Genomic DNA, 27,421 nt, shown 5'->3' with positions numbered 1-27,421 from the left:
TGTATTAGCTGCCCAACCATGTATTGTGGGCCTCTCTCTATATACGGTCAATGAATTTTTTTCAGTCTCTCCTGTCTTTCACTTAGAAACTATCCATTACGTAGATCATTTTTTTGTTAGCCTTCTTTGCATCTATTTGAACTCATGAAGGGGAGAAATAAGAACTATGTAGGAACAGTGTATTTGTTAAGAACTACAGTGAGTGGATTTTAAGTTTTAAATGTCTTCTAAACAACACAAAAATGACTACCAGACATAGAATTGTTAGTCTAATTCAGTACTTTAACCACTCCTGTTTCTAGAGCACGTTAAAGTTGTAGCAAGAATGAACTCTAGAAGATGTGAGAACCCATCTGGCCAATTCTGCCCAAACTCTTGGAGCAGGTAGCTCCATTTCATGGTAGCAAATGAGATCCACACACTACGATGTTCTATTTTTTAAAAATGTAACTTCTGTACATTTTTTTTCTCTGCTTCCATTTAATTGACTATCAGGGATCCAGAGAAAAAGTGGTGAGAAGTCAATGGATTGTTTACTCTGTAATGGTGAGAACCGAAACCAGCATTGTTGTCCCTCTGTTAAGTAATACTGTGAACAAACATACTTCCCAGGTTTGCTTTTCTGGGAAGCAGACCATGAAATGGAAATCAGTGTGCAGGAGGTTTATTAGGGAGTGCTCTCGGGATCAACATCTGTGGTATGCAAAGGAAGGAAGTAATACTGGGCAAAGGGAGAACTTGAACTGTGATGACGGTTCCAGTGGAAGTCTAAGCTGACCTATAGGGAGTTCTGAAGCTGGGATGACCCTTCAGAATTGTCCTGAGTTGGGGTATAGGGGTTCCAACCTTGGGGACCTTTATATATCACATTAGTCAGTGGATGTGGGCTGCCCTGGGAATGGGGCATGGTACAGTTATCTACTGCTGCATAACTGACAACCCCAAACTTAGCAGCATAAATAACAACCATCATTTATTACAATTATCCCTTTAGTTTTGGGTGCTGACTGGGCTCAGCTAGGTGGTTCTTAGTTGGGGGCTTTCCTGTACTTGAGGTCACATGGTGGCTGGGGCTGGAGACATCTCGAATGCTTCCTTACTCACATGTCTGGTGGCTAATGATGGCTGTGACTCAACCTCAGCTGTGGCTGATAGCTGGAGCATGGCCTTGCCATGGTGATCTGAACCTCCTCCTGACATAGAAGATGTTTCTAAGGGCATTCCAAGAGCAAAAGCAGAAGTGATAGAGCCTTTTGTGACCTAGCCTTGGAGGTCCCATTCTATCGGTTGAGGAAGATACAAATATCTGCCCAAATTCAAGAGGAGTGGACACAGGGGCTCCCTCTTGATAGGAGATGTCCCATCGTAACAAGCGTGTGCAGGAAGGATGATATTGCTGTGACCACTTTTGAAAAATATAATCTGCCATAGGGCATGACCTTGAATGAGGCCATTATCATTAGCTGAGGCAACCCCTGTAAGGCATTAGCACCTGAGGTTTTTTTGCCATCAAGATTCCCCCAGCAGCTGAAAAATAAGTCCTGTATTCTGGAAGCAAGTCTAGGCCTTCAGAGTATCCACCATATATATCTTCGTGTCCCTGTGTTTATTTTTTTGCTCTTTCTTTTCCAGCTTTATTAAGATATAATTGACATATAACAGTGTGTAAGTTTAAGGTGTACAATATATTGATTTGATACATGTATACATTGCAAAATGATTATCATAGCAGCATTAGTTATCACCTCCTTCATCTCCCATAATTACCATTTCGTTTTTGTGGTAAGAACACTTAAGATCTACTCTCTTAGCAACTTTCAAGTATATAATGCAGTACGTTAACTATAATCACCATGCTGTACATTAGATTCCCCAGAACTTACTCATCTTATAACTGGAAGTTTGTCCCCTTTGACCAATATCTTCCCATTTCCCTGGAAACCTCCATTCTACTCTCTTTTTCAATGAGTTTGGATTTTTTAGATTCCACATATAAGTGAGATCATACAGTATTTGTCTTTCTCTGTCTTATTTCACTTTGCATAATGCTCTCAAGATCCAACCATGTCACAAATGGCAAAGTTTCCTTCTTTCTTGTGGCTGAATAATATTGCATTGGCTATATATACCCATTTTCTTTATCCGTTCATCCATCGACAAAGATTTAGGTTGTTTATCTTGGCTATTGTGAATAAGGCTGAAGGAACACGGGGGTGCAGATATCTCTTGGACATCCTGTTTTCATTTCTTTAGGCTATATACCCAAAAGTGGGATTGCTAGGTCATATGGGAGCTCTATTTTTAATTTTTTGAGGAACTTCCATACTGTTTCCTATAGCAGCTGTACCAATTTACACTCCCACCAACAGGGTACAAGGTTCCTTCTCTTCACATCCTTGCCAATATTTGTTATTTCTTGTCATTTTGATGATAGCCATTCTGACAGGTGTGATGTGATATCTCACTGTGGTTTTGATTTGCATTTCCCTGATGATTATTGATGTTGACCACCTTTACATGTACCTGTTGGCCTTTTGTATGTCCTCTTTGGAAAACTGTCATTCAGTTCCTCTGTCCATTCTTTAATCAGATTTTTTTTTTTTTTTTGCTATTGAGTTGTATGCATTTCTTTTATATTTTTCATATTAACCCCTTATTAGATATATGATTTGCAAATATTTTCTACCATTCCATAGGTTGCCTTTTCATTCTGTTGATGATTTTCTTTGCTGTGCAGAAGCTATTTAGTTTAATGTAGTCTCACTTAATTTTTGCTTTTCTTGCTTGTGCTTTTGGTGTCATATCCAAAAAGTTGTTACCAAGACCAACAACAAGGAGCTTTTCTGCTATGTTTTCTTTCAGGAGTTTTATAGTTTCAGTATGACGTTTAAGTCTCTAATCCCTTTTGAGTTAATTTTTGTGAGTGGTGTAAGATAGGAGTCCAATTTTATTCTTCTGCATGTGATTTTCTACTTTTCCCAACATCACTTATTGAAGAGCTATCCTGTCCCCATTGAGTATTCTTGGATCCCTTGTCAAATATTAATTGAATATATATGTGAGGGTTTATTTCTGGGCTCTCAATTCTGTTCCATTGGTCTATGTGTCTATTTAATGTCAGTAAAATACAGTATACAACACAATTATCCAACCAGTATGTTGTATATTTTCATGTTACTAATTAGCGGTCTTTCATTTCAGCTTGAGGAACTCCTTTCAGCATTTCTTGTTAGGCAGGACTAGTGGTGATGAACTCCCTCAGCTTTGTTTGTCTGACAAAGTCTTTCTCTCTCCTTCATTTCTGAAGAATATCTTTGCTGGATAGAGTTTTCTTGGCTGGCATTTTCTTTCAGCATTTTGAATATATCATCCCAATCTCTCCTGGCCTGTAAGGTTTCTGCTGAGAAATCTGCTTATACCCTTATGGAGGTTCCTTTGTAAGTTATAAGTTCCTTTTCTCTTGCTGCTTTTAAGATTCTCTCTTTATTTTGATTTTTGACAGTTTTATTATGACGTGTCTTGGAGAAGATCTCTTTAAATTGAGCTTGTTTGGTAACCTATGAGTTTCATGAACTTGGATATCCTAATATTTCCCCAGATTTGGGAAGTTCTCAGCCACTGTTTCTTTAATTAAGCTCTCTGCTTTCCTCTTCTTCTCCTGGAACTTTGATAATTTGCAGATTATTTCTTTTGATGGTATCCCACGAATCAAGTAGCCTTTTCACTCTTTTTCATTCTTTTTTCTTTTTCTCCTCTGATTAGATAATTTTAAAACTTCCTACCTTCTAACTTACAGATTCTTTCTTTGCTTGATCCATTCTGCTGTTGATGCTCTCCATTGCATTTTTCATTTTATTCATTGTATTCTTCAGTTCCAGAATTTGTTTGGTTCCTTTTTATGATTTGTATCTTCTTGTTAAACTTCTCATTTTGTTCATGTATTGTTTTCCTGATTTCACTGAATTGTCTGTGTTTTCTTGTAGCTCACTGAGTTTCCTTAAAACAGCTATTTTGAATTCTTTATCAGGTAAATTGAAATCTCCATGTCTTTGGGATCAGTTATTGGAAGATTACTGTGATCTATTAACGGTGTCATGTTCCCTTGATTTTCATGTTCCTTTAAATTTTGTGTTGCTATCTTTGTATTTGAGGTAACAGTTACCTCATTTAGCCTTTGCTAACTTCCTTTGGGAGAGAAATACCTTCCATCAGCCCTGCTAGGGATTCTGAGGCTTTCTCGGACCTTCTACGGATACACCTGCTCCACACTTCTTGCTCTCTCTTGTGGCAGAATTCTTAAGCTTATATCCTCCTCTCAATCCTGCAAGATACCAGGCCGAATGCTGACAGCCTCGCTTTTGTTTTCCCAAAGGTGGCACAAAAGCTCAAGTTTGTGGTCTTTCCCTGCACCACATATTTGGGCTGGCCCAGGCTTTCTCTGTGTGCTCACTAGCCATCTGTCAAAGCTTGCTCTTGCCATTGCCATGGGGAGTGTGCACAAGGAGCTGGCCACAGGGTGGGAGTTTGTGTGTGTGTGTACATGGAGCACTGAGGGTGCCCACAGGCCAGTTGGGGTAATCTATGGATGAGGTGTCCCCAGGGGCTCATGGTCAGTTTTCTTGATGGAGTCTATAACATGGTTAGTAGAATCTGCATCCCTTTAATGCCCTCTGAGAGTCCTGTCTTCCACTCTCTCAGCCTCTTCCCACTCCCAAAGTCATGCAGCTCACAATTCAGTACTCTAGATGAGGCAAGAAAGAAATGAGCCTCTTAGAAAGCAACCACACAGTGAGGGAAACCAGATACTCACTTACGTGCTCTCACTTTCCCTCAAGCAAGAAATCACAGGGCAAGAAGATCTCTCTTGGCCCTAAGTTGTGCCATGTTGGGGAGGGGTGATGTCAAACTGTTCCTCTTACTCTCTCCAAGGCATCCACTCATATATTTTTGCTCCAGAGGTGTGCTGAAACTTCTCCACTGGAAACCTGGACTTCACAAAGGCTCTCTCACCTGTAGGTGATTCTTTGTGCCAGGGTCTTCCAAGGGTTCCTGGACTGTGGCAAAGAGAGGCTAGAGCTGGTTCACAGGCCACTACAGGGTTCATAGCTGGGACTGAAGTCTGCATGCCTGTTACCTGACACATGGGTGAGTGAGACTCCTCTTGGGTCCCTTGGTGAATGGTGCTGGCTCCCATAGCTCCCACAGAGGCACTTTTGTCCATGGATGGATGTCAAATTGCTGTTGTTGAGGTAGGGGACATGAAAGAGGGATGTCTTATTTAGCTATGATGCTGAGGTCACTCTTGTCCCTGTGTTAAAAAATTTGGAGAGCATGCATACTTTTTTCGTCCCTATGTTTAACAGTGCTGAGAATAAGCAAAAATAACTTAGATACTTGTTCCAGGAAATGCTTTCTCCTAAAAGATAAGACTTTGAACCAGCGAAAATAGCTTGCTCATCAAAGCTCACTTCAAGACTTTTCTTTCACTGAGCCCACCAATCCAAAATCGTAGTATCATTAAATTCTGCCCAATCCCAAGTAAGTTCTTTGCCTCAAAATCATACAACTCAGGCCCTAAAGCCCTAAAATATCATCCCTGAATTTATCCATTTGAGACACCACCAAAGCTCTGTTAAATTGGTGTTCTCTTTTACTATAATAAGTCTATTAAACTTAGCTTTACTTGGTTAATATGTTATTCTGGGGGTCTTTTAGGGGAGCTGAGAGCTGAGAATGGGAAAAAAAGTGTCTAAGCATTTTTTCCTTAGTGTAGCCTCAGAAGAACCTGGTTCTGCAGTGAGTTGCCAAAATGAGAATGTTGTCATTTCTGGGAAAAAATGAGCTATATACCAATTCAGCCATTGATGGTGTGAAAAGTCAAATTCCTCCAACAGAAACATAAATCTCAGGATTCAAAGGGACTTGAAATTTATCTAGTCCAATCCATCTGCTTGATACAGATGGGGAATAGGCTCAAATTAGAGCAAATTTTTCTCCTATACTGCTGAAGGGGCCCCTTCATAGCAGCTGAGGGTTTTAGGTTTCCTCTGCTTCCTCATCTCCCCTCTTCATTCTCTTCCTTTCCCCAGGCCCTGTTTTCCCTCTTTGCAGACTAGAGGAAATCTCAGTCCCCCATCGGGTTTTGGTGGAGGGAGTCTGTGTTGCCACAGGGTTTTTAGGGCTGGGCGTTTTCAACAAAAGTATTTTTAAAATACCTCCCATGCCAGGAAGCTGACATCTGCTTTCTATTATCTGAAAGGTCTCATTAACAGATAATATTGTGTTGTCCACACCCCACTTTTGTAGTTGAAAGAAAGTCAGGGTTAAATTTTTTTGGTACAATCTCATAAATAATGGAACAAACTTCCTAGCAGTGTAGGCTTTCCTATTCACTTCACCCTGAAAATTTTGGAAGAATTGAAGGAAAAAAGTATTTTATCTTGTCCCTATGGGAAAAATAAGTAGATGGGAGGGTTCTGGATTAGAAGTTTTTTCAGATGTTTGCCTTTTAGCTAATTTATCCTTTTAAAAATGTGATTACCAGATCCTTGGTATATGTTAATTAACTTGAAATGTCACTAGCTTAAAATGAAAAATACAATTGATAGTGACTTTAGTAACAACTCACAATTTGCTATTCATATATTGGTCAGTGAGAAAAAAAATCTATGCATGCACATGTGACAAAGATTATTGGAAATCTTTTTATAAATAAAAGTGAAAAGAAGTTACACAGGGCTCTAAAGAGTGTCCTGCTGGACTCTTACTGTGTGAAGATGGAGTGTTATGCAGAGCTGGTGACCTTTCCTGAGTCTCAGGGTTTCTTCCTTTTCTTTTACACTGTTGACTACTTGCTCCTCCCGCATCACAGATAATTCACAACAGATGATTTCTTTGTATAGCTTTTATTTTTACGCTGGGACAAATGTTGATATATCCGACATTATTTTCCATTATAGAGTTTAATAATCCACTCTCCAGTTTTTACACGTTAAAAAACCTGAGTGTGATGCATGTGTGATGGTGGGAGCACATATTTATAGTAACACAGTGCACTCATTATGGCACTGCATTGAGTTCAGAGTTTTTTCTAAACTGCAACAAAATGTGCACATTCTAAACTCAAGTTAGAAATAGAGATACAGCCTATAAACTTCTCTTTTTGACAAGACCCATACAAACTACACCAACGTTTTGTTCCCAAGGTTTTTTTTTTCTCTAAATAGTAGTGTTTCACATGAAAAAAATTATTAGACTTTTGAGTATTTCTTTGTTAGTTTACTCTCAACACATAAAGGACTTGAGGAGGATTACAAAAATATAGATTATGTAATAAGGGAAAATTAAGAGCTTCAAATTTTGTAGAACATTCTGCACAGTTTAAAGATACACTACACCTTCAGCTCTGAGTCCTAGAAGTCAAAGCTTTTTCTTGTTTTACTCATGACTGTAAATGATCAAGTTTTTAAAAAAGAAATTAAAAGATCATTCACAAAAATATTTTGTGAATATTTTCTACTAATTATGATTTAATATACATTAGCTAATAAAGAAGTTTATTATTTTCCTTACAAATGTACATTAAAAATCCTGTCAGAATTATGATCAACCCTATGAGGTACAATTACATTTACTCCCTGTCTCTCTACATGCATCTCCGGTCTTCTCAGTGTTTACACGTGAATCCTAAAACATTGACAATAGAGCAATCCTCCCTCTAGTGACTTTGGCCAATCACTCTGAATCAAAAGAAATATTACCTATAATGTTAAATTTATTTTTAAATGTATCGGTTCCACAAGACTCTCATTTAAAAATGACGTAGTGATCAAATATGATATTGTTCTGTATTTAAGCTTGTTTAAGAAAGTGTGTATAAGAATGTCTTATTAAATAAGTAAAAGGATTTTGAAATAGAATGTGTATGGTCATGAAACTTAAATGTCTGAAGGAAAAACTACTAAAGTGATTTAATGCAGGACCAATTGTAGAAATTTCAATTAACTATTTATCTTCAAATTTGAGAGACATTATATGCCATCCCTTCTTGTCCTCTGTTGACTTCTCTGCCTCTTACCACCTCTCCCCTAAACCATATTGTGATTATCCATAAAAGCCTAGAATATGCTTTTGTCTTCTTCTGGAGCTACATATTCCCTAGGTAAACAATTAAGTACCAAAGTGTTCCAGGGTATTGACTCCAAAACCAGACTGCCAAGGATGGACTCCAGGTGCTATCACTTATTCTAGTGCTCTCAGGCAAGTTACCTAACTTTCCTGTGCCTCAGTTTCCTTATCTGTAAAACAGAGACAATAGTAGTATCTGTCTCAGAAGTTGACATGAGAATTAAATGAGCTAATAAAGGTAAAGTACTTAAAAACAGTGCTTGGCATACAGTAACTGTTCAATAAATTTTTTAAAACATCATTCTGATAATGATGACTTCAAAGATTAACTTTATACCAATGACACCCAAATTTCTATCTCTGTCTCCATCCTCTAGTTTTCTTAATTTTGTTGAAAAATAAAATGAAATTTGGTCTTATCTTTATATAAAACCATGCTATACCCACCTATAAGACATTTATTTAACACCTAGTGTATGCTAGATACTTTTTTTCCCAGTGTCAGAAATACAGAGGCAAATAATTCTTTGTTCTCTTTTCGGTGAGAAAAACAAGTAAACAAATGGTTACAGTACAAAGTGATAAATATTTGGGTTGAGATATGTATGGGCTATAAAAGTATTGAAGAGATTCATCTCAATCAGATTTTGCTCAAACATTGTGATTTATCTATGGATGTATCTCAAATTACCCCAAAACTTGGCTGCTTAAAACAACAAACATTTATCATCGCGTCTTCCTGTGTTCAGGAATCTGGGCGCAGCTCAGCTGGACACTGTTGGCTCAAGGTGCCTCACAGGCTGCAATCAAGGTGTGGGCAGGGGCTGCAGTGATCTCAAGGCTGAAGTGAAGGAGGATCTGCCTCCAGGCTCACTCACGTGTTTGTTGGCAAGATTCATTTCCTCACGGGTTGTTGGACTAAGGGTCTCAGTTTCTTACTGGCTGTCAGCTGGAGCCCTTCCTTCTTTGCTGCCATGTGGGCTTCTCCACAGGGCAGCTGACAACATGGTAGCTGGCTTCCCCAAGGGGGATCTGAGAGAACAAGCAAGAAAGGTCCAGCAGGACTGATGTCAGTCTTTTTGCAACTGAATCTCAGAAGTGACATTCCATTGTTTGCCATATCCTATTTGTTAGAAGCAAGTCAAAGGTTCAGCTCACAGTCAGTTGGAGGAAATTACACAAGGGCTTGAATACCAGAAGGTGGGGATCATTAGGGACCATCTTAAAGTCTGCCTACCTCAAATAAGATGAATTATATTTGTCTTTTTTGTTACCACTTATCTCCTTCTCTACCTTCTCTACTTTCTCCACTCCCTCCCTCTGTGTAGATGCACTCACTGCAAGGTGTTCTCTCCACTTCAGGAAAGTCACAGGACTCCAATAAGTCCAGAGAAAAGCGATAAAAATATTCTATATTCTGAATAGCTTCAAGGTATAATTTGAGTGAGATAGAGATAAATTCAATGATCACAAAGTCATCACAGATAATTATGGGAAATCTGGACACAAATTTCATTAGCAGCTATCAATATCTTGGGAAAACATTACTGGGTTCTGCCACCAATCACTTGTGCCATGCTCAGAGAAAATTCTAGCCTGAACCTCTATGTCAGGAAAGCAGGCACGGCTCAGGAAAGAGAAGACTCTGTTGCCAGCTCTGCTGCATGAATCACCTGGGCAAGCCACTTACCCTTCTTGTGCTTTGGTTTCCTCCTCTGTAAAGTGGCTGTGATGGGTGCCTGCACTGTCCACTGTCACAGGACCCTTGACATGTCCCGTGACAATACATAGGGGGATTTAATACATGTTTTGAAAAATTGCCAAGTGCTGATGAAAGTGAGCCATCGTTATCATTTTCTTCATCATTAGGTCTAAGAACATTTTTTCTTATCAGTGGGAATTACATTTTACAAGCTAAGAAAGCGTCATGGAAAGTCCCATTAGTTTCCGAAGGGCGATTTCCCTCAAATTTTTACAGAATGAGATACTTTCCTAAAAGTTTCATGCTTTAGACCTCCATTTCCTCCTTTCCCCACCCCATGCACATACTTACACTCTCCTCACATTCTCAGTAAACCGGTGGTATGAATCTTTGCATTGCCGTTGGACAAATCTGTGCCCATCAGAAATTGTAAACACAATTAAAGACTGACATTTCTATAGTCGCAATAAAATTAGTTAAAAATAAAAGTAATCTATTATGAACATTTTTAGATACCTTTCAAATTTCACTTGTAAACATTTAAAAATTTTGTTTTGGACGTAATCCAAGGTTGATGAGAATCCTTGCATTATGACTTAAGTTACGAGTCTCAGAACAGACTGATTTAACCCTGTAGTTTGCCTTTCTCTTGAGTTCCACAGCCAGCCAAGTTTATTCCATGTGCTTGTGGTCAGTGAGCCTCTGGAGGTGGTCTTGACTGAAATGTGGGAGAAGTAGTGTCCTGGGAAGAACCTTGAGAATCTGCTACAGTAGTGTTCTCTACACTTTACTGGCCGTGTATCCCATGAGTAAAAGCTATGTGAGCACACTCTCCTATAAGTATAATTTTAAATTTATAAATTATATACACATCAGTCTATATTAATATATTATGCATATTATAAAAGATAAGCAGTCTATAAATAGAAAACAGTGAGATAAAACACAATATTTTAAAAATAAAATTTAACATTACATTTATTAATGGTACACCAAAACTTTTAGCCTCAAATTGTAGAGATTTGTATTGATGTCTAGACAGTTGGTTTATAAATGCCTGGCAAATTAATCTGGCATTCTACTATCACTTGCTAACATTGAAAAGTATGAAAATACACTTAGGACTAGACTCATTGCGTATAACAATTATGTATATCTATATTTCAAACAGTCTTCTTGGAAATTTTTATTTTTATTTTTTTGGCCTACATCTTTGCAGAACTGATTGGGTCGCCAAAATTTCATCTCTTAGTGTGGCTGAAAGGGAGCTCCTTCAAGGAGTGAGAGAAATAGCATTCTGTCATTTTCCTTCTTTTAAAAAATTTATTCTCACATTATAAATATTATCACCAATCCAAGGTTGTTTTCAGGAGCCTTTTAAAGCTAATGATCCACTAGTGAGTGTGAACTTAGTTAAACTAGATGGTATAATCCATAAATCTGTTTAACCAGCCAAAGAAAACAGCCATATGTTGTGATACTCAGAAAACAACACAAGAGCAAAGATGACATCATTATCCCTCAACATAGTAGAGTACAGACTGAAATATTAGCTGAGGGTACCTGTTTACTGCATATTAGTAAAGTGCAACTTCTTTTTTATTTTTAAAGATAGAAATAGATATAAAAAAGAATCTTGATATATATTTTTTTCCACACAGAGGTGTGTACACTTGAGTTTGGAGACCACCGTACCAAATCTCTTTGGGGTTCATCGGAGTCCCCAATGAGGCCTGGGCAGGGTGGGTTGTGCAGAGGGGTGCAGGAGAGCAAGCAGACAGAACTCTGGGCCCCCTACCCATGCTGTAACCAAGGGTGCTGATTTCATTTATATTATATTTTACACCTTGAGCTTCCTGACATTTTTCATTGGGACAAAGGTTTACGCAGCTAAAACATGTTGAAACTTTCCTAGAAGCCCATGGACCACAGTTCGGACAAGCTTTTGAAACTGAACACTGAACAGTAAAGTTACCAAGAATGTCTTTCACTAAAGAGGTAAATATACCAGTTTTTAAAGTTCCCACATTTTATTTTTCTTACATGCAAAATCACAGCCTTAGCTCTAAAAGAGGAAATACTTCTTTATTTAGCCAAACATGCTACAGAAGTTTTGAATGTAATCAAACGCTAAATAAAAGCATTGGCTAAAAAATGCATTATTTATTCATTCTTAATTGAGACAGTTAGAAAAAGTTTTAAATATTTTAGAAACAAATCATATTAAAACGAAGCTTAAAAAAGGATATGGTTCTCGTAATATCTCAGTGAACTTAATCTTGGTTTGTCTAGGGATTTTGGAAATACCATTTAACTCATGCATCTTAAGATAATAGAGAATCAGAGGACTCTGACCTCCAAAATTGAAGAGCACACGGTTAAACTCTGGACCACTGCTACTATAATGGGACTGTAAGGAGAAGAAAAAAATCAAGTCAATTATTACTTTTGTGTATTTTTAAATAACTCTAAATAAAATATAACTGCATTTTAACTATAAACATAATTACTATCTGGAATATTAAAATAAATAAATGAAAATTCTGCTAAGCAACAAATTAAAGGACTTTATACTAAAGTATGAGTCTATGAGTAGGTGTAGTCATGCTCTTCTATCTTCTAGTCTTTTTATTAATCAGCAAACTTGCAGACAGGCCAATGGAGATTATTTTATCTGAAGAATAGAAAGAAAAAAGAATGAAGAAAATTAACAGATCCCCAGAAAAAGCAGTGGAAAAAATAGATGAAGAAATAATGACTGAAACTTCCAAATTTTACAAAAAACACATCCATGAAATTTAACTGCCAGTAGGTTAAATTCTCACCTGGACACATCATCGTCAAAGTGTTGAAAGACAAAGACAAAGAGAAAAATCTCAAAAGTACCATGAGAAAAACAACATATAAGAGAACTCCAATGAGATTAACAACCGACTCGTCATCGGAACAAAGGAGGCCAGAAGGTATTTGGATAACATAATCAAAGTGCTGATGGAAAAAGTTGTCGACCATGAATTCTACGTCACAGAAACAACAACCCTAAGTATAATTGCTCTAAGATTCTATTATTGACTCCTTGTGGGATAAAAGTCAATGTAGCAACTACTCATATGTTAAGTCTTTCCTCAATTTTTGTAATGCCTATATGGGAGATACATTATTGATTCCACTTCCTGTGGGGAAATAAGATTTTATTCTTACTTACTTTTATTGGTATTTAAAGTTCTCTTGTGTTTCTCTTGCTTATGGTCACTTTTTCATTGCAATCATTCATAGGTGCTCCAGAATTATTTCAAATAGTGTGTCTACCATAAACAAAAGCAATTCTTTGATGGTGAAAACTTAATGTTAATGTCAGATGTATTTTCTATGATGTAAATCATTTACTTCATCTTAATTTCCCATGACAATTTACATCAGGCTATATCTAGCCTGATCTTTAAATTGCATGCAAAACCAGACCAAGCTCTGTCTAGATTAAAAGGAAATCTTGCCTGTCTGGAAAGATGTTTTATGATCCTTTTCCTGGCTTATGCCTTGGGTACTGTAACAGAAACTCTATCTCACTGAAATTCTAGAAATAGACACTTCTGTTATTTTTCTGCAGTTATCAGGGTTTTTTTGTGTGCGTATATGAGGAAGATTGGCCCTGAGCTAACATCTATTATCAATCATCCTCTTTTTTTTTTTTTTTTAAAGATTTTATTTTTTCCTTTTTCTCCCCAAAGCCCCCCGGTACATAGTTGTATATTCTTCGTTGTGGGTCCTTCTAGTTGTGGTATGTGGGACGCTGCCTCAGCGTGGTTTGATGAGCAGTGCCATGTCCGCGCCCAGGATTCGAACCAACGAAACACTGGGCCACCTGCAGCGGAGCGCGCGAACTTAACCACTCGGCCACGGGGCCAGCCCCTAATCATCCTCTTTTTGCTTGAGGAAGATTGCTGCTGAGCTAACATCTGTGGTGCCAATCTTCCTCTATTTTGTATGTGGGATGCTGCCACAGCATGGCTTGATGAGTGGTGTGTAGGTCCATGACCAGGATCCAAACCTGTGAACCCTGTGCTGCCGAAGTACAGCATGTGAATTTAACCACTATGCCACCAGGTTGGCCCTGATTACCAGTTTTTAAAACGGAAAAAATCACAGTTCACAGCTCCTTCTTCCTCTGTGAGGATCCCTGATTTTTTAAGGATAGTGCAACCAGGTATGAGCAGAACTAGGTATTAAATGCAAACCCACTGTTTTTCTTAGATACATTAAAGCAAAAGGTCTCAAGTTGCCCAAAGAACTCTTGCTAGAGACATTCCAAATAGCCAAAACAATTAACAGCGGCTCCACTGCTTCCATTTACCCCTACAAAAGATAATGGCAGAAAATTGTCAGAGAATTTTAAGATTCCATAAAACAAGAGGTTTATAGCCAAAAGTTGACTTACTTCTAAATTTGAAGAACCAAGCAATCCTATAAACTTTGGAAGAATCACAATGGATGAACTAAAAAGTCCAAGGGATGGTTTTGGTGTTCAATTTTTCTGTTAATTTATTAAAAGATAATTTCTGACAATGACTAGAAAGCTACACTTTGATTTTGGAGGTTTGAGTGTGTGTCCTGTCAGTAAGTGCTCATATGGGTATTGGGAACCCACAGGCACCATTCAGCATTTGGACAACCCTGGCGCTTAGAAAATTTTTCTTTATATTGAAGTGAAATCTGTCCCCTTTCAGTTTTCACTTATTGGTAAAAATAAAAACTTTTTGATTCGTACTGGTAAAAAACTTTTTTGAGCCACACAGAAAACGTCTAATCCTGTTTTCCTACAGTAGCTTTCTACATATTTGAAACCAGTTATTATGGCTTCCAGAGCTTTTCTTTTCTAGTGGAAATGCCTTTAAATATTTTGGCCATTGCTCAAACAATTTGGTTTCAGAGGCCTTTGTCATCCTGATTATTTTCTGCTCAGAACACTCAGGGCTCCAAAATGAACATAATACACCATTATTGTCCAACGAGCATAGAGTAGATCCCATTTGTCTATTTAAACAGCTCAAGAATATAGGAGATTTGGGGGTCAACAACATTCTACTGTTGACATATACAGAGCTTACTGCTAAAAACGATGCCTAAATCTTTTCAAACGCCTCTAAGCCAAGGCTTTATTATTCTATACTTATGGGACTGTAATTTTGGGCCTTCATACTTTTTCCACCATAAAAGTTTATCTTCTAGGATCAGGCCAATTACCCTAGCCTGTTGTGAACTTTGGTCATCCAGTGTATCCAGTGTATATCTAATAAAAATGGCAACCACATTTTTATCCAAGTTGTTGATAAACTAGTCTGCGTGGGACAGGGCCAACGATGCAGCAACATAGTGTGCTACCAAAGACATATCTGGAATTTGCTTTCCATCTTTTAGCAGTCAGCTGAAAAAGGTGATTCAGTCAGTTACAAATCCATCTGTGCATATTTCTTCAGCTTGTAAACAAAGCATAAAAGACCATTTTTAGCGCTTGCTGAAGATGAGATATACAATTTGTATTATATTTCCCTGATTTTGAAATATAGCAATATCACCCTCTTCCACCCCAAATGGTTTGATATTGTGACTGATCCCAAATTGACTCCTAGAGATCACCAGTTTCTATCCTAAGTACTTACAAAACATCATTGGCAGCACTGTGGAGGTTGGAAGAGATTCTATATACCAGGATTATTAAAGATCAGGAAATATACGAAAACTGACTTTCGGAAAGTGGTTTTTATATAGGCATGATTTAAGATTTAAAATAATGGTCAGACTTGACTAGATAATTCAGATAAAATTCTAGCAAGAAAGACTGCGACAGATTTAAAACCTAATTGTCTAACAAGAGATTGAATTCAGAGTTTTAAGCCAATAACCTTATCAAATCTTGGCTAAAGCAAAACAAGGTCGCAAGTCCCTAGGATCTCTATTTGGGAGGCACCTTCAGGAACTATTAACTTCAGGAGAAACTAAACATTCAAGATTTAAGAGAAACAGTAGCTACTTGTGGTCAGTTATTCTAGAACCGTGGAATAACTGAGGAGGAGGACAAGTCAATCATTGCCGAAAACTCCTTTGAAGTTTTCCCTGAAACTTTGACTCATGCTTATTGAGATGAGAGCCATATTTGTATGTCAACCCAAGGAAAAGCCATGCCAGAAGTGTGAGGAAAAGATAAATGTTATTTTTTTCTTTAGAGATGAGGATATTTTCATTAAAAAATAAGACTTTTTAATATTAAGATCAACCTCACCAATAAATCTCTTTTGATCATTAAACTTTTTCTAAAATATATATCAAGAATGTCATAACCAACATGACCTATGTGAAGCTGTTCAATGAATTATATTGCAAATTAAAGAAGTAAGAATATTTTTTATGATTATTATACTTCAAACCTTGGTTGTTAGACTTGATAATCTTGGTTCTTCCTTGGACGTGAGCAGTGTATATGCTCTTGGGTTCTTTAAAATTTCCGCCATATTGAAGTCTATAGCTAAAACAGAAAATAAAATAGTTTCTTAAATTCTGGGGTTTTTTCCTTCATAAAAAGCATGATACCCCTTCTTTCTCCCAGAAATGTACCCTAAACATGGAGAGCGGTAAACATGGTTGAAAGAAGTTTAGGATATTGTTATAGCTTGTCCCAGGCAGAGGAAACAAATATTTCATCTCATTTTTATTTAATAGGGGTTTAGAATTTATAAAATTCATTCATTTGCATTATCTCATGTCATCCTCACAAACCATTCTGTGAGCTAAGTAATATTTTTCACAATTTACAGATGAGGAAACTAAAGTGCAGGAAACTCTATGACTTGCTCTAAGCTATCATTTATTAAGAGCAGAGGGAGACGACAAAAACCTAGGTCTTTTATTTATGAGTTCAGAGTTCTTTCCATGACTCTCTAGTTAAATGCAATAGGAGGCTTGGGCCTCTGCATGTTAGATTCCACCTTTTCCATATACTGACAACAAACCCTGATAATGAAAGACTTGGTAATTTTTTCTTGCAACCAGCGTGAATATGCATGTGGGTACCCAGGAAATCTTGCCATGTCTTAAAAGAAAGGATAACCATATGATTCAATCAGCAATGTCAATCAGCCTAGAAACACAAGTTAGTTATTATGGATATCTTAACACAGATCAGAGAAAACAGGTGATCTCAGAGGTTTGTACTAGATTCTGGCACAATTATTATTACCAGTTACCAGGTAGAGGTTGCGATGTTGACAAACGTAGAAGAGTTGAGGAAAGTCACTTGGACTGACATTTGACATTAGACATTAAAAGATACTAGATATTAGCTTGAAATACTAGAGGCAAGTAGGCATGTATTTATTTAATCTGGCACAGATTAAAGAATTGGTTAGCAAGGAACTTGCATTTTAATTTTTGACTGGAATCAAGGTTAGTTGAAGTTAGAAGAAAGGTAATAAACCATACAATTTCTTTTCTTTAAAACTTTCTCAGAAGCATACAACCCCTTATGGAGGAGAATCTGGCAATATCTACCAAAAATACAGATATAGTTTCTTTTGACTCGCAATCTCTCTTCTGAGAATACATCCTGCGCAATCTCTTACAGTATGAAAGAACACATGTACGAGTTTATTGATTGTGGCATAATCTGTAGAATTTAGAGATTGTAAATAACCCATGTATTTAGCAGCCAAGTACTGGTTGAATAAATTAAGGCACCCCATTTGATGGAATAATATGCAGCTGTAAAAAGAAATGAGGAAGATCCCCATACTGACATGAAGATATCTATAGGTCATATCATCAAGTGATGAAAGCAAGGCACAGAACAGTGAATACAGTACATTATTTAATTGAACGTATACAGTATCTACCTTTAGCGTAAAAGGCAAAGAATAGGAATAGCTTATTTTAGCCTTCATTTGTATAAAGACAGACTGGAAAGATAAATAAGAAACTAATAAAAATATTCTCTTTGGGAGGAATGATTAAAAAAAAATTGCTCTATTTTGAATCATTCTTAAGTACATATTTAGGTGATATTACTTAATTTCTGGTCTGTATGAACAGATATTAATAATAAAAGGACCTTCTACTTCATGTCCACTGTATCCACAATAGAAGCCTTACTTTTCTGGTCACTTGACCTTGGTTGGAGAATTACTGCAAACAGGTCATATATATTAATATCAGGAAAAGATTCTAAGCTGAGAGCAACAGAAATAGACACAAAAAGAGATAAATGAGAAACACAAAGCAAAAAATTTTAGGAGTAAAAGAGTCAAAGAAAAAAACTGCAAAAAATGCTACAGGAAAGAAAACCCCCACCCAGATATGATAAGAGTAATAAGTAGCCTTAAAATCACTATATTTACTAGGGTTTTTTTCTCCTACATTCCTCTAATCCTCTCATTTATTTTAGGTAAAAATATTAATTTTCCCCCAGATAACAATTTTCATATTTCCTCTGTTCTCAGAATCTCTGAAAGCTTGGGAAAATCATCCGGAACACCAAAAATAACTCTATTTGAAAAAAACTGTAAGAAAGTATATCTTAACTGTTCTTACTGAGTCTTCAGAAATTCCACTAGTGATAAAATATCCCAGTCTTACTCTGCCCGCATTAGGAAAATTTCATTTCCATAATTATCCTCTATTTATTTTAGGGATGTTATCTCCCTTAAAAGGGAGACACTTACGCAAGTAAGCATGGTTATCTCTAACCATTTCTGCAGTTTTTATTCTAATAGTCTTTCTGAGCTGCAAATAACTCACATATCTTGGCAAAATTAAAGTTCATGCAGGCCATATATATTAATAAAATTATTGAATAAGCTGTAGAAACAGAAAAAGCATTACTCAGAGATCTACTATAGTATATATCTAACTTAAATTAGAACTACTCTCAGAAAGAGACTTTTATCTAGTACTGAAATGTAAGGAGAAATAAAGGAAAGAGAAAATACAGGTAGTCATTATGCAAAATGTATGTGATCTGAACAAATAAGAAATAAATCATAAATGCAATTTTGTTTCAGTAATATAGAAAAATGATAAAATTATTTCAAAGTATTGCACACCCCTGAGAATTTTCTTACTGTCTTATTGTGTATATTTTCTTATCACGTTTCCCAGATTTTTTCAGATCCTTATACACATAACCTCCCCAAGTCCCTTCAGTCTTACCATCTGCAGGCCCAGTCATTGGTGTGTGTAAATATTAGACTTCAAACAAGTTACATCTGTCTATACCTATATACAGAACCATCCTCCCACATCTCTGTATGCAATTCGTGTTTTAAATTGGCAAGTTGAAGCATTAAAAACTTCCTCACAATGCTGTAAAGTAAAATTAAATTTCTTCTCCTAGTAATGTTAACATAATATATATAATTGGGAATAAGCTCACAGAGAGGTTATAGAGTTCAAGTGCTTATAAATGCACTTTGTTAACTATGAAGTGCTTTGTACATGTAAGGTGTCACTAGCATGCTTGGATTTTACCAACTTGGAACTAAATTCAGTATATCCAAGAACATGAAGAGTTTACATATAATAAAATAGTGATTCATATCACATTTGGTTCCCAAGGAAAATACCATATTATTACTTTATTTTAACATTTTTGGAAGGTTATTTCTTTCTCTTGCTTCTTAGTATGAATTATACCTGTATCATCAAGGACTAAATCATTGTTCATACAAGTTCTAGATGCAAGACACAGTGATTAGTTTTTAAAGTACTTCTACAGTTTTGTATAAAGAGCTAAGTGACAAGTACCTGAAATAAAGAACTCATGTGTTTATGAACCAAATTTCTGTGGAGCCAAACATTACAAATGTATTGTAAAATAGAATAGCTTTTAACCTTGATTTGTTCAAAGGTGGTATTGAAGAAAACTGGACCCATTTTAAGTCTTTCCTGTATAATGGAAAATATTTAAAAAATCAAACATGCACAAAAACAATAAACAGGTTCTGAAGCAAAAATTGGAACATATTGTCTGGAAAATTATTTTTTTCCATCATATGTAAATTTATCTACATAAGAACTTATAAGAAGATATAAAGATTAAGACCAATTTCATTGCAAATGGTAGTATAAACTAAGCTTGTTGAAAATGATAAAATTAAAAGGAATTGAGACTATCTTTATTTTATAACCAAGCCTTGATAGTCTTTTCTGGTGTCATAAAAATTCTTTACATTCTTTGGATTAGTGATTGTATGAAGTTATTATCAATGGGTTGTATGTTGAAACCATGTTCCCACCATTCCATATCTAAAAATGTCCTATACAAAAGAAGGCCAGGGCACTGGTTTTTGTGGCTCCCACCCAGAGGACACATCCCTCGATAGCCTGGCTCTCGTGGCCAGTAGGGTTTGTGTTCATCGGTTCAATGGGAACAGTAGCAAACAAAGAAACAGTTCTTAACTGGCTATTACTCCATGGCTCAGCAGAGGGAACAGACAGAAATGCCCATCTCCCAATATTCCCCTGAGAGAGATATATTTGCATACTTTCAAGGTGCTGTCTGAGAGTCTGGCTTCCAAGCAGCTGGAATCTAGGGGCTGATTGTGATCCTTCCTTTTGGGACACTGACAGGTCTTGGCACACCCTCAACTACTGGGAGCCACTAAGAAAAAAGTAGGCTACTTGGCCAATCACAAAGGTTTGAAAGACAACCAACAGCTAGGGCAGGGTTGATCAATAAGGTTCATCTCCTACATGAGGCCTTTCCTTTAAGACTATGAGAGGTGGCTAATGCATAGAAACCAACACAGAGAGTCAAAGAAAATGAAGAAACAAAAGAATATGCTCCAAATGAAAGAACAAGATAAAGCCTCAGAAAAAGACCTTACTGAAATGGAGGTAAGTGATTTACTTGATAAAGAGTCCAAAACAGCAGTCATTAAGATGCAAATTGAAGTCAGGAGAAAAATGTGTGAACAAAGTGAGAATTTCAACAAATAGAAAATATAAAAAAGTACCAAATAAAAATCACATAGTTGAAGAATACGATAACTGAACTGAAAAATACGCTACAGGAGTTTCAATAGCAGACTAGATGAAGCAGGAGAAAGGATCAGCAAATGTGAAAACAAAGCAGTGGAACTCACCCAATCAGAGCAGCAAAAAGAAAAAAAATAAAAAAGAGTGAAGATAGCTTAAGGGATTTATGTGACAATGTCAAGCAGACCAAAATTCACATTATAGGGGTCCCAGAAGGAGAAGAGAGAGAGAAAGGAGCAGAAAATTTATTTGAAGAAATAATAGCTGAAAACCTCCCTAACCTCAGGAAGGAAACAGATATCCAGATCCAGGAAGCCCAGAGAGTTTCAAATAAGATGACCTCAAAGAGACCCACACCAAGACACATTATAATTAAGTTGTCAAAAAGTAAAGACAAGGGGAGAATCTTAAAAACAGCAAGAGAAAAACAACTTGCATATACAAGGAGACCCCCATAAGACTCAGCAGTTTTTTCAGTAGAAACTTTGCAGGCTAGAAAGGAGTGATATGATGTATTCGAAGTGCTGAAAGAAAAAACCTGCCAACCAAGAATACTCTACCAGGCAAAGCTTTCCTTCAGAATTGAAGGAGAGAGAAAGAGTTTCCTAGACAAGCAACAGCTGAAGGAGTCCATCACCACTAGACCAGCCTTAGAATAAATGTAAAAGGAACTTCTTTAAGCTGAAATGAAAGGGCACTAATTAGTAACAGGAAAACACATGAAAGTATAAATCTCACTGGTAAAGGTAAATATATACTAAAATTCAGAATAATCTAATGTTGTAAAGGTGATGAGTTGATCATTTATAAATCTAGTATGAAGATTAAAAGACAAAAGTGGTAAAAATATAACTAAAATAATTTGTTCATGGATACACAGATAAAAAGAAATTGTGACATCAAAAACATAAAACATAGGAGGAGAAGTAACAATGTAGAGCTTTAGAACGTATTTGAACTTAAGTTGTTATCAACTTAAAATAGACTGTTATAAATATAAGTTGTTTTATGTAAGCCTCACAGTAATCACAAAGCAAAACTTATAGTAGATACACAAGAGATAAAGAGAAAGGAATGTAAGCATACCACTCAGAAAATCATCAAATCACAAAAGAGCAAGAGAAGAAGAAAGGAACAACAGCGTTACAAAACAGCCAGAAAAGAATTAACAAATGGCAATAAGCACATATATATCAATAATTACTTTAAATGTAAGTGAACTAAATTCTCCAGTCAAAAGACGTAGAGTGGATAAATGGATTAAAAAAAAGACCCATCTATGTGCTGCCTACAAGAGACTTACTTCACATGTAAGGACACACACAGACTGAAAGTGAAGGATGGAAAAAGATATTCCATGCAAATGGGAACCAAAGAAAGCTTGGGTAGCTATACTTATGTTAGACAAAATAGACTTCAAGACAAAGGCTGTAATAAGAGACAAAGAAGGTCATTATATAATGATAAAGGGGTCATTACAACAAGAGGATATAACATTTGTAGATATTTATGCATTCAATATAGGAGCACCTGAATATATAAAGCAAATATTAACAGACGTAAAGAGAGAAATGGATAGCAATACAACAGTGGTAGGAGACTTCAGTACCCCACTTTCATTGATGGATAGATCATCCAGACAGAAAACCAATAGGAAGTACTGGCCTTAAACTACACGTTAGACTAGAGGGACTTAATAGACATATACAGAACATTCTATCCAAAAGCAATAGAACACACATTCTTCTCAAATGCATATGAAACATTCTCCAGGACAGATCATATGTTAGATCACAAAAAAGTCTTTTTTTTTTTTTTAGGTTTCCTAAATTTTGGATGAGTAAGTGCTTTTCTAATATTATTATTATAAAAGTTTCAGGAATTATAATTTAACGTGTGTGTACACTACAAAGTGCTCACCACCATAAGTCTAGTTACTATCTATTATCATACAATTGACTTCCTTCATCCATTTCTCTCACACTCCAACCCCCCTCCCCACTGGTAACCACTAATCTGTTCTCTGTATCTCTGAGTTTGTTTTTATTTTGTTTGTTTGTTTGTTGTTTAGATTTCCCATATGAGTGAACTTATATGGTAAAAATAAGTCTTAATAAATTTAAGAAGATTGAAATCATATCAAGCATCTCTTCTGATGAAAGTCGTATGAAACTAGAAATCAATTACAAAGAAGAAAAGTGGAAAATTCACAAATATGGGGAGATTAAACAACATGCTACTGAACAACGAATGGGTCAAAGAAGAAATCAAAAGAGAAATGAAAATATATCCTGAGACAAATGAGAATGGAAATTTATTTGTTGTTAGTGCTGTCAAGTTGATTTTGATTCCTAGCGACCCTGTGTACAGCACAATGGAACACAGCCCAGACTTTTTTTGCACCATCCTCTCATCTTCTGACACTATATCAGACAGTGCTCCACTGCCATTCATAGGGTTTTCATGGACAATTTTTTCAGAAGTGGGTGGCCATGTCCTTTTTCCAAGAAAATGGAGATAGAATCTACCAAAACATATGTGACAAAACAAAAGCAGTTCTAATAGGGTAGTTCATAGCAATAAACGTCTACACTAACAAATAAGAAAGATCTCAACCAATGTAACTTTACATCTCAAGGAACTAAAAAAGAAGAAGAAACTAAGCCCAAAGTTAGTAGAAGGAAAAAAATAACAAAGGTCAGAGTGGAAATAAATGAAATAAAGACTAAAAAATATAAAAGGTCAATGAAACTAAGAATTGGCTTTTTGAAAAGACAAAATAGACAAACCTTTAGCTAGACTCACCAAGACAAAAAGAGAGAAGACTGAAATAAATAAAATCAGAAATGAAAGAGATGTTACAAACGATACCACAGAAATACAAAGCAACACAAGAGACAACTATGAACAGTTATACTCCAACAAATTAGATAACCTGGAAGAAATGGATGAATTGCTAGAAACCTATAACTACCATGATTGAATCAAGAAGAAATAGCCTGCACAGACCAATAACAAATAAGGAGATTGAAGTAGTAATAAAAACCTCTCAACAAGGGAAAGTCCAGGACCAGATGGTGTGATGGCTGAATTCTACTAAATATTCAATGATGAATTAATATCAATCCTTTTAAGACTTTCAAATAATAGAAGCAGAGAGAATACTTCAAAACTCATCTTATGAGGACAGCATTACCCTTCACCAAAAGCCAGACAAAGATACCACAAGAAAACCATAAGCCAATATCTCTGATGAACATAGATGCGAAATTCCTTAATAAGATATTAACAAACTAAATTCAACAACATATAAAAAAGATTATACACCATAACCAAATGAGATTTACCCCTGGGATGCAAGGTTGGTTTCACATATGCAAATCAATCAATGTGAGACACCACATTAATGGAATGAAAGATAAAAAGCACAAGATCATCTTAATAGATGCAAAAGAAGCATTTGACAAAGTTCGACATTCATTCATGATAAAATCTCTCAATAAAATAGGTATAAAAGGAAATTTTCTCAACATAATAAAGCCCATTTATGAAAAACCCACAACCAATATCATAATCAATGGGGTAACACTGAAAACTTTCCTCTAATATCAAGTACAAGGCAAGGATGCCCACTGTTGCCACTTTTATTCAACACTGTACTGGAAGTACTAGCAAGAGCAATCAGATAAGAAAAAGAAAGAAAAAACATCAAAATTGGAAAAGAGGAAGTAAAATTATTTCTGTATGCAGGTGAAATGATTTTATATGTAGAAAAGCCTAAAGATGCCATAAAAAAACATGGAAGAACTAATAAACAATTTCAGTAAAGTTGCAGGATACAAAATCAACATAAAAATCAGTTGCATTTCTTTACACCAACAATGATCTATTTGAAAAGGAAATCAAGAAAACAGTCCCATTTATGATAGCATCTAAAAGAATAAAAAACTTAGGAATAAATTCAACCAAGGAGCTAAAATATCTGTACACTGAAAGCTATAAAACATTGATAAAAGAATTTGAAGAAGATACAAATTAATGGGAAAATAACCCATGTTCATGGGTTGAAAGATTTAGTATTATTAAAATGCCCATACCAAACAAAGTGATGTACAGATTCAATGTAATGCCTATCAAAATTCAAATGGCAGTTTTCACAGAAACAGAAAAAACAATTATAAAATTCTTATGGAACCACAAAAGACTCCAAATAGCTAAAGCCATCTTGAGAAAGAAGAACAAAGTTGGAGGCATCACACTTCCTGATTTCATATTATATTACAAAGCTACAACATTCAAAACAGTATGGTACTGGGATAAAAACAGACACATAGATTATTGGAACAGAATAGGGAGCCTAGAAATAAATGCAGTCGCAGACAACTAATTTTTCACAAGCACATCAAGAATACACAATAGGGCAAAGACAGTCTCTTCAATAAATGGTGTTGGAAAAGCTGCATTTCCACATGCAAAATAATGAAATTGGACCCTTATCTTACACTATACATGAAAGACAACTGAAAATGAACTAAAGACTTAAATGTACAACCTGAAACTATAAAATTCCTTGGAGGAAAACATAGGGAAAAAACTCCTTGACACTGGCCTTGGCAATAATTTTTTGAATACGGCAATAAAAGCTAAGCAACAAAAGCAAAAATAAACAAGTGGGACTACATTAAACTAAAAAAACTTCTGCACAGAAAAGGAAACAACCAACAAAATGAAAACACAGCCTGTGGATTGGGAGAAAATATTTGCAAACCATATATCTGATAAGGGGTTAGGATATAAGGAACTCCTACAACTCAATAGCAAAAAAACCCAAACAACCCAATAAAAAAATGGGCAAAGGACAGGAATAGATATTTTTCTAAAGAAGACATACAAACGGCCAACAGGTATATGAAAAGGTACTCTATATCACTAATCATCAGGAAATGCAAATCAATATCACAATGAGATATCATCTCATACCTGTTAGGATAGCCATTATCAAAAAGATAACATGTTGTTGAGGATGTGGAGAAAAGGGAACTCTTGTACACCATTGGCAGGCATGCAAATTGGTGCAGCCATTATGGAAAACAGTATGGAGGTTCTTCAAAAAAGTAAAAATAGAACTTCCAGGGGCTGGCCCTGTGGCGGAGCGGTTAAGTTCACACGCTCCGCTTTGGCGGCCCAGGGTTTCACCGGTTCAGATCCTAGGCCCAGACATGGCACCACTCATCAAGCCGTGCTGAGGCGGCATCCCACATGCCACAACTAGAAGGACCCACAACTAAAAATACACAACTATGTACCGGGGGGGGAGGGGCTTTGAGGAGAAAAAGAAAAAATAAAATCGTTAAAAAAACAGTAGAACTTCCATATGATACAGTAATCCCTCTTCTGGGTATATACTCAAAGGAAATGAAATCACTAGCTCAAAGAGATATCTGTGCTCCTGTGTTCATTGTAGTATTATTCACAGTAGACAAGATATGAAAACAACCTAAGTGCCCATCAATGGATGAATGCATACAAAAATTGTGGTTTAACTGCCAACTTAAAGAAGAACATCCTATTCATCACTCTTCACAGAGCCTACAAGACAAAAAAGAACAATTTCTGTGAAGATTTCCAGGCTTTCTTGGCACTTGAGTCAGATGGAGCTCTCTTTTTTTATGTAGCCTTACAAAGAAAGCACTCTATGGAACAGTTGATAAAGGTTTTGAGAATATCTTTATCAGAAGGATAAAGAGACTCACAACCTTTTAAAAAATAACACTCCTAGGTACATGCTGAGCACAATGAATAGCAAAACATCATTCAGCTCAAGCACTTTGAAGGATTTCATTATTGCATATGCTAAGCACCCCAACAGAAGACAAACTGTTGAGGAATTGAAGAGTTAAAGGTGGAAAATAAAACAGAACCAAAATGAACAAAAGAGAATATAGGGACAGGTGATGGAGAAGGCTACAAAACAAGAGATTATGGAGTAAAAAATTAATATATTTTATTGGGTAAAAATTCAAAACTCATGGTAGCCAAAAGTACCATAAAAGAAACACTGAGAAAACTATTTCTAATAGAATGACAGATGAAAGAAAAATCTCAGTAGAAAACTGGGTGAAGAAAATAAGAAGTAATTCATAAAACAGAATAAAACCAGCAGGTAATCTTGTGGAAAAAAGTTCAATTTCACCAGTGACCAAATAAATTAAAACACCACTGATATATCCTTCTTTATTATTAATTAATTAATTAATTTATTTTTGGTGAGGAACACTGTTGCTGAGCTAATATCTGTGTCAATCTTCCTCTATTTTGTATGTGGGATGATGCCACAGCATGGCTTGATAAGCAGTGTGTAGGTCTGCACCCAAGATCTAAACCTGTGAACCCCAGGCCGCTGCAGTAGAGCATGTAAACTTAACCACTATGCCACCAGGCTGGCCCCTAAACACCACTGATAAAATTAATTGAAAAAAAGAGAAAAAGAATGATAATGTGCAATATTGTTGAGACTCATATGTAATCTCATGTGCTAATGATGGGCCATAGTCTTCCCTACTAAGTGTC

At 36.2% G+C, this 27,421-nt stretch overlaps 1 protein-coding gene across 37 annotated transcripts in view; it reads right to left on the bottom strand.

Moving 5' to 3' along the window:
- Positions 1 to 27,421, bottom strand: part of FAM227B (family with sequence similarity 227 member B) — a 202,296-nt gene that overhangs the window by 19,911 nt on the left and 154,964 nt on the right. For 21 of the 37 annotated variants that reach the window (XR_011528628.1, XM_070580785.1, XM_070580880.1 and 18 more), the window contains 2 exons: positions 16,252 to 16,349; positions 12,079 to 12,239 (listed from right to left, as the gene is read on the bottom strand). Coding sequence is in view for 34 of the 37 variants with exons in the window: in XM_070580785.1 (XP_070436886.1) it covers positions 12,079 to 12,239; positions 16,252 to 16,349 (259 nt within the window). In the remaining 3 variants the exon portion in view is untranslated. Of the gene's footprint in view, positions 1 to 6,889; positions 9,160 to 10,180; positions 10,664 to 12,073; positions 12,504 to 16,251; positions 16,350 to 27,421 lie in introns of those variants that run through there. The other 16 variants (XM_070580855.1, XM_070580891.1, XM_070580833.1 and 13 more) reach the window with 5 other exon arrangements.

Source organism: Equus przewalskii, chromosome 1 (genome assembly GCF_037783145.1).
Source record: "Equus przewalskii isolate Varuska chromosome 1, EquPr2, whole genome shotgun sequence".
Lineage (NCBI taxonomy): Eukaryota > Metazoa > Chordata > Mammalia > Perissodactyla > Equidae > Equus > Equus przewalskii.
This window is presented reverse-complemented; position numbering and strand designations above follow the sequence as displayed.